The 15,806-nt window shown below is 38.9% G+C and overlaps 1 protein-coding gene across 2 annotated transcripts in view; it reads right to left on the reverse strand.

Moving 5' to 3' along the window:
- Positions 1–428: 428 nt before the first annotated feature.
- Positions 429–15,806, reverse strand: part of LOC111155681 (PAX3 and PAX7 binding protein 1) — a 34,563-nt gene continuing 19,185 nt past the window's right edge. For both annotated transcript variants that reach the window (XM_022515972.1, XM_022515971.1), the window contains exons 11-18: positions 14,069–14,268; positions 12,906–13,050; positions 12,099–12,220; positions 10,412–10,488; positions 9,961–10,027; positions 5,636–5,782; positions 3,537–3,691; positions 429–1,590 (exon numbers count right to left, since the gene is read on the reverse strand). In XM_022515972.1, the coding sequence (XP_022371680.1) occupies positions 1,473–1,590; positions 3,537–3,691; positions 5,636–5,782; positions 9,961–10,027; positions 10,412–10,488; positions 12,099–12,220; positions 12,906–13,050; positions 14,069–14,268 (1,031 nt within the window). In that variant the 3' untranslated portion in view covers positions 429–1,472. The remainder of the gene's footprint in view (positions 1,591–3,536; positions 3,692–5,635; positions 5,783–9,960; positions 10,028–10,411; positions 10,489–12,098; positions 12,221–12,905; positions 13,051–14,068; positions 14,269–15,806) is intronic.

Consider the following 15,806-nt stretch of genomic DNA (forward strand, 5'->3'; position numbering starts at 1 on the left):
CCCTGTGTGGTATTCAAACCCATACCTGAAACCAAAACAGTCTAAGGGCTTGCACAGGATAAAGTCTCCAAGTTTACTGCAGAAGTCCTTAAAAAGTAGACACAGGAAAAATCACCAGTCGAACGGGCTTGGAAACACAAATTTAAGGCACACATGTTGCACGTGTCCTCTGTATACATGTTTATATGTTCTTATTCTGTTGACGTTCTCATTTGAATTCTATTTAGTAGGCCACTATTGTGTAACAGAATGAATATGTAGTGGTAAGGAAAGTTCCTACAATAAAGATAACACTGACGAAGCACTTAAGAGTGCACGACACCATTATAAATATTATTTGACCTGGCCAAGGGTACTCACACTACTAGTCTATGTTAGAGTCATATGAAATGATCTAAAATCAGTCACCAGCAAAATACAACAAAGGATCTATTTAAAAATTAATTTAATGCTTGGCTAAAGCTTAATTACATATATAATTATCAAACAATAGTCCTTAATTTCCAAAAAGTTCCTCTTTTGAAAATCACAGAATCAGAAAGCATAAACTTTAAAACAAGTTCTCTGAATATTTACAACATGGTATAAACATTATAGAAGACCAAGGATATTAAATTGCCTGGGTGTAGCTAATCAGCAAGGCATATTCTTTATTGCATATATAACTCACATATGTGGGATTTTAAATAAAATGACAGACTACTAAAATTCAAATGCATGTATTTCTGTAAGCTGGTCAGGGGGTAAAATCATGAGACAGGACAGTCAGCCCAAAACCATGCAGTGAGGTTTGTGGGGCTCTTGTTTCCCACAGTTAAGCTTCTGTGTTCTCCTCAAAAACCCATGTTGCATATATTATTTAGAGTTCATATTCAACCCACATTTGACCGTAACGCTGATTCAAGGAAGAAAGTTTCCATTCACCCAATGACTAAGTCCACACTCAACTCTCAATTTTAAGGCAGCAAAGCTACAGTGATAGCAACTGCTAACCGAAAGGTAATGAACACTTAGTCACTTGCCAGCCCTTTTGTTGCAACAGTGTAGTAATTTCCCTAAGACAATTTGCTACTGAATAATTTTCTGCTGTGAAAAGGCTTACTCTGTAGAAAAACACCACAAATTTCCAGTGTGAAAGTTAACTCCATGGTGGTATAAATATATATATGCATAATTACACAATTTACACTGCACACATCGTTTACAGAGAACAATGAACTGAGAGGGTTAATCTGAATGACCATATAAAATAGTTCTGTAAACAGAGTATGACAGGCAGTAAGGAAAACATGAATAGGCTTCCTAGAAATAAGGTGAATTCCATTCATTCCAAAGAAATTGCATTTAAGGACACGGTAATGAATATTAATAATGTTCTTTGTATTAAAACAAGAATCAGTATTTTACAGTTTAAGAAACTTTACATATATACAAAATTTATACACTGGGAATGGTATTAAAGCAAACAGGGTCTATTTTCCTTCAATCAAAGACTTAAATTCTTTCACATTGTGGTCACTTGCAACTGACATAGCATGATCCAGAGCGCGAACACTTGCAAGGAGTTTTACTATCTGTTTTATGTTTTCCCTAAAAAAGGAAAAAAAAAAATTGACAACATCTTATTAATTAATACAAAAGCCTTCAAAGGAAAATTTGTTACTGACTTTATGGCCACTTCTGAGGTTTGCAATCCATTTTTTCGAGCATACATTTTTAAAGAAGACAGGTAAGCAAGCCATAGCCCGTAAAGAAATAAAATAAATTTATCCATATAAAAAAAAACTTGTATATGTTTAAATGACTAGCCTGGAGACCAAGTATCCACTTTCCAAAATATAAACACCCCAAAATTTCATTCAATGATTTCGGCTGATATCTAGAAAGAAAAGAAAGCAGTCTATTGCTGAATTACTTTAGAGCCCTGCCTCCCATTCCCTCCCAAACGAGAGTCCCAGGTCTTTCAGAACATATCTAGAACACAAATGTGTGTGTGTGTTTCATCCCCAATCCAGCATCATCTCCACTCTTCCTAAATTCACTAAGAAAGCATAAGCTGGCTTCCTCTGTCACCCCAGCCAGCTGTCACTCTGAATAGGCCTCAAATTTCAGCATATATTGAAATTACCTAGAGGGTTGGTGAAACACAGATCACCAGGCCCTACCCGCAGAGTCCAAATTCAGTAGGTCTGGGGTGGGGCCTGAGAATCTGCAATTCTAACAAAGCTCCCAGGTGATGCTGACACTGCTGATCCAGGCACCACTTTAAGAAGGACTGTTTCAGCGGCGCCTGGGTGGCTCAACTGGTTAAGTGTCTGCCTTCAGCTCAGGTCATGATCCCAGGGGTCCTGGGATCAAGCCCCGAATTCTCCCTCTCCCTCTCCCACTCCCCCTGCTTGTGCTCTGTCAACTAAATAAAATCTTAAAAAAAAAAAAAAAAAAAAAAAAAAGAATGTTTTAACAGTTGGAACCCTGGTGAGAAACAGCACACAATGTGACATTATTAGCTGTTTCTTCTCTGCAAAACTGTAGCAAGCAGCTTTTAGGGAAGGATTATATTTGTAAAATTTTGTAACCCACAGGGAACCTACTTTATCGGCTCTGCACACAGCAGATGCTTATCATAGTGCCGAAGTTCTTTTCTGTAGAAAAGTGAATCCCCTTTATTGATATTTAACTGCCCAACAAAAACAGTTAAGTATATATAAATCAAAATGACCCAGGCTAAGGACAAAATTAAAATATAAATCAAAATTTACCTGACAAAATATTTTACCACTAAAACCTTTACTATCTACTTGGTTTTAACTTTATTGTAAGAGGTAGCAAATTTTCTCAAGAAAATGAGGTTTTTGCATGGAAGGGAAATGAGGAAAAAGAAAAACGTTTTGTTAGAGGGGTATGACTCATAGTGTATATTCTAAAAATGAAAACTCTGACATTAGGAAGAATATATCAAATGAAACTTAAAAAAAAAAAAAAAAGAATAATGGTTCATTTATTCATTCCTTCCTTGCAACCCCTGGTAAAATGTATGTACAAGCTGCTCCCCAAAAGTCATGAGTGATGACCTTTAGTCTATGATACGGATAAAGGAAAACTCCACAGAGAGCACAAATGTCCCAAAACTGGCATATAACTTTTAATATACTTAAGTTTCAGTGACCAGCTTTTTGAGGGTTTACATCTGTATAATGAACCTCCAGAGATTAAGATCCATGACACTCTGAGAACTGAAATCTCCCCCAGGTCTTGAAGGGAAGGACCTAGAAAAGCACGGTTCATTCGTTTGCCTTAGAGCTGGTGCTCATCAGAAGTCCTTCCTGACACCTTCATAAATAATACACTGAAAAAAAGATTAGGTAAAACTGAAAAAAGAAAAAATCATGGTCCTTTTTGGTGGTTTACCAATACCAAATCAATGCACAATTTAAAGTAAAATATAAATATGACTCTTAGACATTTTAATCATACTAAATATGACAAAAACTAAAGACTCTAGATTACCATTTCATTGAACAATTACAGAAAATTACCTTGCATTTCTTTTTTCCACATCGGAACACCCGATACTGTTTCTATAGATTGTATCGGCTAAGTGTACAAGGTACCGACAGAAGTTTTCTAACTGAGAAATAGTTCTTTCTCCTTTCAGGTTCATGAACCACTGCTTCGGGAAACAATTGATTACCTATGGAGAAGAAAGACATAAAATAAAACAATTAAAACAAAATAAAGTATCTAAAAGCTGAGCCTAAACAACGAGGATTATATGTGTAACTGGAAGGCCTGCTACTGAACTATACATAACCAATGGCTTTGACAGGATATTCTTTTAAACCTGACTTTCCATATTAACTATACAAATAAACCTGAATATATCTGTATTTTTAACTTCAACAGATAGGTACTCAAAACAAAAGATAAATAACCTTCAATATTTAAGTAAATTAGGGACATAAAATTGATAACCAAATGCTTCATTTTCCTGTATTCCAGGAAGCCCTAAAGGAACTGAATTGTCCTTTTATCAGCAGCTTTTGATATAAAAACATGTGCAGCATAAATATCACACTGTAGCCCCTCCACATCCCCAACAATTTAGTGAGAGGCACCCACGCTGGCCCAGAGTGGGGTCAAGAGAGCACTGCACCAGGGGAGCAGCTTAGGGCAAGAACAGGGCACAGTGTTGGTACAAAATCCAAGCAAGCCGAGGCTGACTACACCAGGGCGAGGGCAGTGCATTAGCAGGATTCAGTCAAGTGGGCAGAGAAGGCTCCCCACTGAAGAACCCAGGCGTGCTCGGAGAAATGACTGATTCCCGGGCTGGGGCCAACTAAGCAGATGAGCCTGGAACATCATGCGCCAGAAAGCAAGAAAGTGCTCCCCCAAAATGAGATGACATGTTACAAGGTCACAGAAGTCAATCTGAAGGGAATCAAATGAAATCTGGGGCAGTTTCGGCCAAAGATGCAGAATCTGAATCCAATCATGAAAATATCCAACAAACCCAAACTGAGGGACACACTACAAAATATTCAGCCCATCAACTTCAGAAGTGTCAAGGTTTTGCAAAGGTCAAGGAAAGACAAAAAACTCTTCCAGATTAAAGGAGACTAAGGAAGACATGACAATTAAATGCCAAGAATGATCTGGGAACTTCTTTTGCCAAGAATGTGATATTATTGACATAATGGCAAAACCTCAACAGTCTCAAAGCTTAGGTATCAGTAACAGATCAATGATGTTGATGGTTACATTGTAATTATATGTAAGAACATCCATGTACATATGAACAGACATAAAAGTATTTGGGGCAAAGTATTTCTACCATGTTAGAAACTTACTTTGACATGGTTGAGGGGAAAAAAACTTTGTAGTGTACTTGCAAATTTTCTTTTGTTTCAAAAATTTTTTTAAAAAGAGAAATTGGGAGTGCCTGGCTGGACCTCTTGGTAGAACATATGACTCTTGATATAAGGGTGGTAGGTTCAAACCCCATGTTGGATACAGAGATCACTTAAGAATAAGATCTTGGGATGCCTGGATGGCTCAGTGAGTTAAAGCCTCTGCCTTTGGCTCAGGTCATGATCCCAAGGTCCTGGGATCGAGCCCCGAATCGGGCTCTCTGCTCAGCAGGGACCCTGCTTCCTCCTCTCTCTGCCTGCCTCTCTGCCTACTTGTGATCTCTGTCTCTGTCAAATAAAAATATAAATCTTTAAAGAAAAAAAAGAGTAAGATCTTTAAAAAATAATAGTAATAAAAAGATGAAGCTCTTTAACGCCCATAAAGTAGAAAACAAAATAAAATTAAAATTATTTCTTAAATGAGAAAGGGACTATACATCCAACTATTAAAAATTTATTATTCTAAAATTACAACTTTTATTACTACCTGCCAAAATAATGATATAATAGATATACAGAAGGACAGACACAAATGTTGCAGTACACATTTTTATGTAAAAAATTATGAGGGGGGTTCAGAACTATCTGGGAAACAAACTGTCAACATTACACCAAGGTCCATAATCAAAGGACTTTTCATAACATTCTAAAATCTCTCTTCTAACAAAGGAAACAACTCATTTTAATTTACATGCTTTAAAAATTACAACACATGTCATTTAACTCACATTTTGGGCTTTTTTGATGCTGTCATCTCCATATTCTGAATTCTGAAAAGCCATGAGAATGTATCTATTTAATAAACCATCTATTGACAATTCCTGAAGAGTTTTATTCGAGAAAATGCCATACCACTGAAGAAAATTCCCTAATAGCTAGAAAGAGAAAAGAAAATTATTCTCCCTCAGAATGACATATAATTGACACATAACATTATATAAGGTATACAATATAATGATTTGATCTAAGTATATATTGTGAAATCATCACCACAGTAAGGTTAGTATCCCTCACCTATTTTTCTTCCCTTGTGATGAGAATTTTTAAGATCTACTCTCTCGGCAGCTTTAAATATACAATATGTTATTACTACCTACAGTCACTATGTTGTACATTACACACACACAGAATTATTTTACCTTGTAACTGGAAGTCTGTACTTTTTGACCCCTTTCACCTAATCCCCCAACCCTGGACTCCCCACCTCTGGCAACCACACATCAGACCTGTTTCTAGAAGGCATTGTTAAGCAACTAAATTAAGTCAAAGAAAACAGTTACAGAGTAAAGCACCTTATGAAATACACTGGACCATGTTTTGCCGAAGTACTAATTAACAGTTTTGGCTTTTTTAAAAGATTTTATTTATTTATTTATTTGACAAACAGAGATCACAAGCAGGCAGAGAGGCAGGCAGAGAGAGAGAGAGAGAGAGAGAGAGAGAGAAGGAAGCTGGTTCCCTGCCGAGCCGAGAGCCCGATGCAGGGCTTGATCCCAGGACCCTGAGATCATGACCTGAGCTGAAGGCAGAGGCTTTAACCCACTGAGCCACCCAGGTGCCCCCTAACAGTTTTAAAGGGTCCAAAAGTTGCCGTAAATGACTGAGGATATGAATTTTAAGCTTTAATTAATTAAGATTAACTAAGACATAAATAGCCACACAGGACTAGTGGCTACTTTATAGGCCAGTGCAAAAACACAACATCTTCCATTGTGATACCAAGTACTGCTGGGCAAGCGCTGATCCTTCGATAAATGTTCTTCATTCAAAATCATGCTTAAGCGAGTCCTACAACCATCCACAAAAAGATGGAATTCTCTTTTTGACCACAACACGGCATGTTTACCAGCTCTCGCAAACCTGAACTGAGCTATGTCACTTCAACTGCTCAAGCTCAACACATTGAATTAGAAGCCAGTATTATAAAATGGGAGTTCCCAACCCACCCACCATAAAAATTCCCCAGTTTCTCAGTATTTCTCAGTTCAGTTCGTGGTAACATTATCCAATCAACTGATTAGATCAGAATTTTGGATGTCATTCTTCACCTCTCCCTCAAGTTGTTTGACCACCTCCATCCACTGTGTTCATATCTCTCAGACCCTGTTGCCACCCCCTAATCCAAGCTGCCATCATCACCTTCTGGACCTTACAGTTCCTCAATGATCATGAGCATTAGCTCTGGAGGAGTCTTTCTCAAGCAGGGCTCTGAGAGAAATTCAACCTACAGAAAAGAATTTGAGTGACTCCTTACTTAATTTTCCTAAAGATGGTACAGCAAGTACCATTCTAGATGCAGGGAAAAGAGAATTCACTATGCTCAGTGGAGGACTTGGGGCATTAGGTATTGATTATTTCACAGACCCCAGCTGAGAAGATCTCATCAGTCAGACTGGCCTCAGTTAGACTCCCATTTCTACACTGAACAAAGGAATGACTCTGGGCTGGTTACTCTGTGCCTACGGTCACAGGACTAGAGTGAGAATAATAGTGTCTAGTTATAGGCTACTGTGACAATTCAGCAAGATAAACAATAAAGGGTATGGCACAGTGCTTCGCACACAGTACATCCATAATAAATTTTCACTGCTTTGATCCATTATCCACACAACAGCCAGAGTAATCTTGAAAACGGCAATTTGTGAATGCCCCTTCCATGACCAATATTAAATTTTCAAGAAAGGTACACAAGCAATTCAATACAGACAGCCTTAGCATTATTTATAATAGTCAAATTATGGAAGCAGTCAACTGTCCATAGACTGATGAGTAGACAAAGAATCATTAAGAATGAAATCTTGCCATTTGTAACATGGATAGAGCTACAGAGTATAATACTAAATGAAATTCAGTCAGCCAGAGAAAAACAAATACGATTTTACTCATGTGGAATTCAGGAAAACAAACAAGCAAAGGGAAAAAAAAAAGAGAGCGAGACAAACCAAGAAATAGACTCAACTATAGAGAACAAACTGATAGTCCCCAGAGGGAAGGCTGGGGACAGCGGGCTGATGAGTGAAACAGGTGATGGGGATTAAGGAGTGCATGTATCATGATGAGCACTGAGCAATGCACAGAATGGCTGAACCACTATACTGTCACCTGAAACTAATACAATGCTGTACGTTAACTATACTAGAATTAAAATAAAAATTTTAAAAATTAAAAAGAAGATGGTCTTTTTAATAAACAGTTCTGGAACAAATGAAGTTCAATCCAGGCCCCATACCTTAGGTAGAAATTAACTCAAAATGGATCACGGACCTGAAACCATGAACTATCTACATGAAAGGATAGGAGAAAAACTTTGGTCTTATGTTAGGCAAAGGTTTCTTAGGTATAACACCCAAAGCACAACCCATGACAGGAAGAAGTGAAAAACTGGACATCATCGACATGAAGAACTTCTGCACTATGGGAATGAAGACAAGCCGCACAGGAGAAAAGCAAAACTTTACAAGTCATACACCTGATAAGAAGAATTTGTATCCAGGATACAGAACTCAAAGCTCAGTAAGACGATTTTTAAAAATGCAAGATCTGGGAGCCTGGGTGGCTCAGCCGGTTAAGCGTCTGCCTTCAGCTAAGGTCATGATGATCCTAGGACCCCTGAGGCTGGCTCCCTGCTCAGCAGGGACAGGGAGTCTGTTTCTTCCTCTCTCTCTGCCCCTCCCCCTGCTCTGTCTCTCAAATAAATAAATCTTTAAAAAAAAAATGCAAAGGATTTGAACAGATACTTCACTAGAGAACATATACATATAGCAAATAAACACATGAAAACATGCTCAACATCGTCAGTCATTTAGAGAAACACAAATTAAGACTAACAAGACCACTATACACCTAGTAGAATCACACACACACACACACACACACACACACACAAAAACAAAACAAAAAAAATCACTCCAAAACTGACAATACCAAGTGTGGTATGTGGTGAAAATGAGGTATAATTAGATAACATTAATATATTGTCGATATGAAAACCAGCTTTGCGCCAGTATTTACCCAACTGAAATGTAAGCTCACATACCCAGAAAAAGCCACTATGCAAATGCTTACAGCAGCTTTAATTCATAATCACTCCAAACTGGAAAAAATCCAATATTCCTCAATTGGGGAAAGAATTAAAAAAAAAAATATAGCAACTTGTGGCATCATCTACCTTACAAAGGAATACTACTTAGCAGTAAAAGAGATTAACCACCAGTAACAGATGACAACACTGATAAATTTCCAAAAAACTATGTTAAGCGAATGAAGCCAGACTAAATAATTCCATTCATAAGGCACCTTTACAAAGAAAACCACAGGACAAGAAAAAGGGGTGGCCATGGTACAGCAGTGGGCTTGACTACAAAGGGACATGGGGAATTTGGGAGATGGAAGAAGTGTTATGCATCTTGATCTGGGCAGTGAACACAGGTCTGTATGTAAATTACAGCTCCTATACCATCTGGGAAGTTCCTCTCCCCCCGCAAGTCCAGCCATCTTGGACTTTTCTCAGTTTGTCTAGTATATGCTGTTTTTCCTTACCTCAGGGCCAACCTACTCATTCCTCTGGTCTAATAATCCAAATAGCACTTCCTCGGGGCAGTTGGGGATCTTCTGTGACTCACCAGTGAAGGTCTCTGTGCCCTTATTCTATGCTTCGATTCTACCTTGAATTTCTCAGGATTCACCACACCTGAGATAATACTGGTTTGCTGCCTACTATGCTGGATTATAAACTCCACGAGGGGCTCCACTTCTGTCATATTCAACGCTATATTCCCCAACCTAGAAAAGTAACTGGTATTCTACTTGCTGAATAAAGAACTGTGGCTAAGCAAGGCATTTTGCTGGCTAGTTTGGACCTTGCTTTGGAACTCAATATATTTTCTTGCGTGGACACATCACACCTGAAGAAACTTTTGGAACAAAATTAGTTTGTAAAATGGAGTTTGTATGTCAATCTAAGCCTACAGATTTTCTTAAAGAGCAAAATGCCTTCCAAAATATCTGAGTCAAACAAAATCTGAAGTCTTTTAGATAGCCTAGAGACACATACCTTAACTGAAGACCAAAACTGTCGCTGAAAAAACAAGTAAGGCCCAGAATTTTTATTTTCCAAGACACTAAGAGAAGAAGAGAAACATGAGCAAACATTTTATATGTTAAGTGCCATCTGATTCCTGGAAAAGATTTCTACAAGTAAAATAGCTGAACAAAAGAAATTAAGTAATTTTTCAAAATTTCAAATAATTATATTCCGGAAGACAGGTTTTAAAAGAAAATGGAAATTTACTGAGAGACACAAAAGGAGAACAAAGAGCATTATTTGCTTTAGTCTGCTTAATGGAACAATTTTTCCACTGAGTTAGTCTCTCTGGGTTACAGGTTTACCCTAAATAGGTATGGTTTGTATTTCGAGCTACCTTTAGTTTTTCTAGAACTTAAGAAGCCTTCTCTGGAAGATAATGGAAAATATTATCATCTTTAACGTTCTGAGAGTTACTTACTTTTTGGGATATAAGGGCATGAAAACATCGTCATCTAAAGTTCTCCTCATTCTTAGTAAGAGGGCTTTTAGGTACACCTAAAGAATTAAAAACAGAGCACACTTATATAAGAGTTATGATAAAACTTAAATTTTAATCTAAATCAGTATTCAACTGCAAGTCAACAGTCTTCTCCTACTTTCTTTACCTTCCTTACTTGAAGGCATTAAGCTCTTTAATACTCACTACTCCCAGTTCAGCCCTCAACTACCAGGCACTGAAGCCACTTAGAAATCTATGAACCCTTCAGCTACTATATATATATCACTAAGATTTAAAATCAAACACATAATCTTCTTCTCAAAAGGAGGCCAGTGAAAATGATAATGGACAGCACCTTTTCCAGGGTGCCTGGATGGCTTAGTCAGTTAAGAGCCTGCCTTTGGCTCAGGTCATGATCTCTCTCTAGGCCCTGGGATCAAGTCCTACATTGGGCTCCTTGCTCAGTGGAGAGCCTGCTTCTCCCTCTCCCTCTACAGCCCTCACTCAAGCCTTCTCTGTCTCTTTCTGTCAAATAAATAAATGAAATCTTTAAAAAAAAGAAAAAAGAAAAAAGAGCACCCTTTCTGTGTTTAAATTGCTTACTTAAGAATGCCCGGAGGGGGGCGCCTGGGTGGCTCAGTGGGTTAAGACGCTGCCTTCGGCTCAGGTCATGATCTCAGAGTCCTGGGATCGAGCCCCGCATCGGGCTCTCTGCTCAGCAGGGAGCCTGCTTCCTCCTCTCTCTCTGCCTGCCTCTCTGCCTGCTTTTGATCTCTCTGTAAAAAAAAAAAATTAAAAAAAAAAAAAAAAAAAGAATGCCCGGAGGGATAGCAACAATCTGATGTTTGAAAACTAATTGTTTGTTTGTTTGTTTTAAGGATTTATTTATTTGACAGACAGAGATCACAAGTAAGCAGAGAGGCAGGCACAGAGAGAGGAGGAAGCAGTCTCCCTGCTGAGCAGAGAGCCCGATGCGGGGCTCAATCCCAGGACCCTGGGATCATGACCTGAGCTGAAGGCAGAGGCTTTAATCCACACAGCCACCCAGGCGCCCCAGAAAACTAGTTGTTTTATACACTATTCAAATATTTTAACAGTTAAATCATCAACGGTTACCCATTCTAGTAGTTTTACATTTTTCTTTTTCCAAAAAAAACCCCCCAAAACAGTTCTTAAGGGATTTCTGATTAGTGGGAAGTGGGGAAGTGAGAAGGATGAGGGGCTATCTGGAGTAATGACATCACCTTGCCAGAGAGAGTTGAAAATTAAAAACGATTATCTCAAATCTCATATATTTCGGGCTATAAAGGACCAGAAGGCCCGAGGGAATCAGATTTTCTGGCAAGCCTTAGAACATAACCACTCATTCCGTCAACTCTTGCTCATTTTTTAATTTTTAAAAAGACTTTATTTATTTATTTGCAAGAAAGAGAGAGAGTGTACGCGTGCGCAAGAGCAGTGGGTAGAGGCAGAGGGAGAGGGAGAAGCAGACTCCCGGCCAAGCAGGGAGCTGGACGCAGGGCTTGATCCCAGGACCCTGAGATCATGACCTGAGCTGAAGGCAGCCGCTTTACCAGCTGAGCCACCCAGATGCCCCAACTCTTACTCATTTTTGAAAGAAGAGGGGAGGAAAAAACCTTTCACAGATAATAAACAACTAAATTACCTGTGTATTTTTGTTTTCTGCATTCACTACTGAAGGATATCCATTTATTAATTTTAGTGTAATTCCAACCATTCTTGAAGTCTGTGTTGTAGAAAAAGGGTCCCACATATTTTCAGCTATTACTATGAAGAGAAAAGTAGGATGTGTTGAGACACAGAAGTAAATTGCAGCGGACTTAAATCTGCTGTCAAGCAGTCCTCAACTTACAAATGCCAATCCTGATTTACTTTTTCTCTCTCTAGAGTATAAGGTCCACTCTTCTTTGTCCTCTTAACTGTGGGAACATTGAAGATTAGGCAAATGTGGGGAGGACACAGATTCATTCTATTCTCTGCTGCTGGGTGATTTATAAAGATTGGCAGGGAAGAGAGGATTTCTATATCCTAGGATATGCCCCAGCATCCAGAATTCCTAATTAAACTTGAAACTTTTTTTTTTAATATTTTAAATAGGTTCCCATACCAATGATTCGTAATCTTTTTTGAGAAATTGATGGAAGTAATGAAATTTCTCCCCAGGAAAACGCATATTCCCCCTGCCAAAACTGTGTTCGGTTCTGCTTTATGTAGTGTTTAAGAGTTTCTAAAATTCATCTATGGATCAATTACTGCCTCCAACTCTAGGCCCACCCCAAGGTGGTCTCCAGTCCTAAGTTAAGAGACGTCCACCCCTTAGCCATATCTGAACCCAGCGGTTATTTTATCATTTGTAATATAACTTCTATGAGGGAATATGCTCTGGTTAAAAATTTGTAAAAACAGATTTGGAAAACTCATGTGTTAAATGTTCAAATTCAGAAATCTCTACCTGTTAGTTTCGGGAGAATCACCTTTTCCACAATGGTGGGCAGCAGCGCAACGTCTACATCATCTTTCTCTTGCTCTCGTTCTTCACAACCATAAAACAGCAAAGATTCAAACCACAGCATATTCTCAAAGTCACGACATTTTGCCTAGAAAAAAAGCGAAACATTTAAAATGCTTGTGATTTCTTCCTCTAGCCCTGGTTAAGAGGAACTTAGGAACAGGATTTAACCTTCAGTCGTAAACAACTAAAGACAAACTACATGAAACATCCATTTTCAGACACTGGATACACGCAGTACAGGACTATGACCGCCTCCTCCACCCCCCGCAAAGAGAGCATCAAACACGGTGAACCCCTGGAGGGAGGGCGGAGCAGGGTAGGAGGGTCACAGGCAGAGCAGTCTCGCTTAGTCGTGGAGACAAGCACTGCAGTTCAGGGAGGCCGAGACAGTTGGAAGCTGTGGGGCAGAAAAGAAAAAGAACTCCAAAATGCACACAGGTCCCCCTGACCTCTGCTGTGTACTAAGACACACAGGCACAGGGGAAACTCCACAAGGTCTGGCAAAGAACAACTGCCTGCTGGGGGCCAAATGGTTCAGTTTTTTCAGTTGTTTCCAGGGCTCCAACCTCAGCCCTCTTCTCCTTACGGTCTACACATTTAACCCAGCTAATCTCACTCGTGCCCATGGCTCCGACCACCTGCAGGTAACCTGCAAAACTCTCTCTTGAACATGATCACTAAACGTACATAGGACCCTTATATACCAGGCCACCGGGTCCTCTTGATTCCACCTCCTAAGTTTGTCAATTTGACTCTCTCAATTTCCATCACCCCCGACTCAGTTCAGGTCCTCATTTCACATCTGCCTCACCCAGCTTTCCTAAGAGGTTCCAAGATTTTCTAGGATCGAAGGACCAAGGTCTGACTATTCATTCACATTCATATCTCAGCGTCACTACATGTCAATTTAGTTAACTGAGAGAAGCACTGTATGGAACTTGCAAGTCACAAAGGGCTCTCTTGAGAAGGAAGGGAGCATAAAAGATCATGACATTATACAATTTGTGTTATAGCCCTATGCCCAACCTCCCCTCTAGCTTTGAGATTAAAATTACCCAGGTACCATGTTATATTGCTTTGTACTAGTGACATAAGCCACTCACTTCAAGAGGAGTCCAAGTGAGAAGCTGCAGCCGTATAAGGGGGTTGAATAGCTTTGGCAAACAAAGACCGATGTAAGCATCCTTATAGGACAGATAGTATTTTGAACGCCAGGCCTCAAACTGGGACTTAATACAGTCGATTGAATAGAAACTTTCAAGGACATCTTCAAAAACCTTGCTGGACTCCTTTGAAATGCGATCTAAAGACAAAAATAAAAACAACAAAAACCCCACAGAGAATCATAACTTAGCATGTAGAAGAAAAAACACAATTCAGTATTTTCAGCATAACTTCAGTATCAGGTAAACTCATTAACAGAGAAATCATTACTAATCACAACTTAACAGAAAGCATAAACAGAGATAAGTTTAGGTTTCAATTGTCTATTATGCAAACCAGAGTGCAGGCAGTGCTCATTTACATGGCTCTAATATGTACCATTTCCGGTCCCCAGAGTTTAGTTAAATCCCACCTGTCCCCCAACTAGTCAGTTCAGTTTTCAGTTACTGCGGAAAATTAACCATGAGTAATTACATGATGTAACTGCTCTTCAGTCCACAAATCCCTGTATAAGTATCAGATGTGCATCATGATCAGTGATCAAGTCTAATTAAGTCTTCAGACCTAAACGGCAGCTTACATAGAAATATAGTGAATGGAAAAACAAATTAATACTATGAGGAAACAGACAAATCTAGAATTTAGAATGTAGGAAGTTCAGCAAGATAAGTGGCCTGGTCTCTTCAAAAACTTAATGTCTTAAACAAACCATGGGGGTGCGTATATGTCTAAGGTACTCATGGACATTCATTAATTCTAGGGGGAAAATGCAACAACCAAAAGTGGGGCAAGAAATCTTGTATGGATCCTGGTTTGGAAAATACAGAATAATCCACAAAAACAGTCCCAAGAGTTTTGTTTTGGGGAACTGCTACTAAACAGACACAATATAAAGAACTATGCTCAAGTGTTTAAAGTATCATGGTGTCTACAGGCTACTTTCAAATGGTTCAACAACACACACACACACACACACACACACATCCTTCAAAAAGTTAAGGCAAACTTGGTTAAATGATGGTAAGAACTGTTGAATCTGGGTGACAAGTACACGGGTGATCACTGTGCTATTCTTTCTAATTTCTGTTTAAAAAGATTCAGTATAAAAAGTGGGAGAAAAATAGACTTCTCCAACTAAGTTCCAAATGGCTTACAGCCAACAGAATTCCAAATAATCACAACCAGTGGTGGGAAATGAAGAACTTCTGAAGACTCTTCCAGAAACGCCTGGCACATAACAGTATTAACAACTCATCTTGGTTGAAATTACTCAGAACTCCCCAAACCAGGAGTTTACTTCAGGGCTGAGTGTCCCCTGTCCGAGCTCTACATTCCTAGGACAGGATGCATTAGAGCTATTCTTGTGATCGGACACACTTTTTTTTTTTTTCTTGTCACTTAAAATTCTATGGTTCTGAAGAGTAATATCACTTATTACACAAGTACTAAATAGTTTTCATAGTGTAGTGGTTATCACGTTCGCCTGACACAAGCACTAAATAAAGCCCATGACCAGGTGTCATCACTACTTTTGAGACCTCATCATCATTATACTCAGTTAATGAAAATGGGTGCAAGTTTTTACCATTAAGAAGAAAGTAACTGATTCCAATTCAGGGGCCACAAAATTTCACACCATCTTACAGTAAAAAGCACACCCAAGTAGAAACCAAAGTG

The sequence above is a fragment of the Enhydra lutris genome, unplaced genomic scaffold (assembly GCF_002288905.1).
Source record: "Enhydra lutris kenyoni isolate GAN:26980312 unplaced genomic scaffold, ASM228890v2 scaffoldscaffold43, whole genome shotgun sequence".
Taxonomy (NCBI): domain Eukaryota; kingdom Metazoa; phylum Chordata; class Mammalia; order Carnivora; family Mustelidae; genus Enhydra; species Enhydra lutris.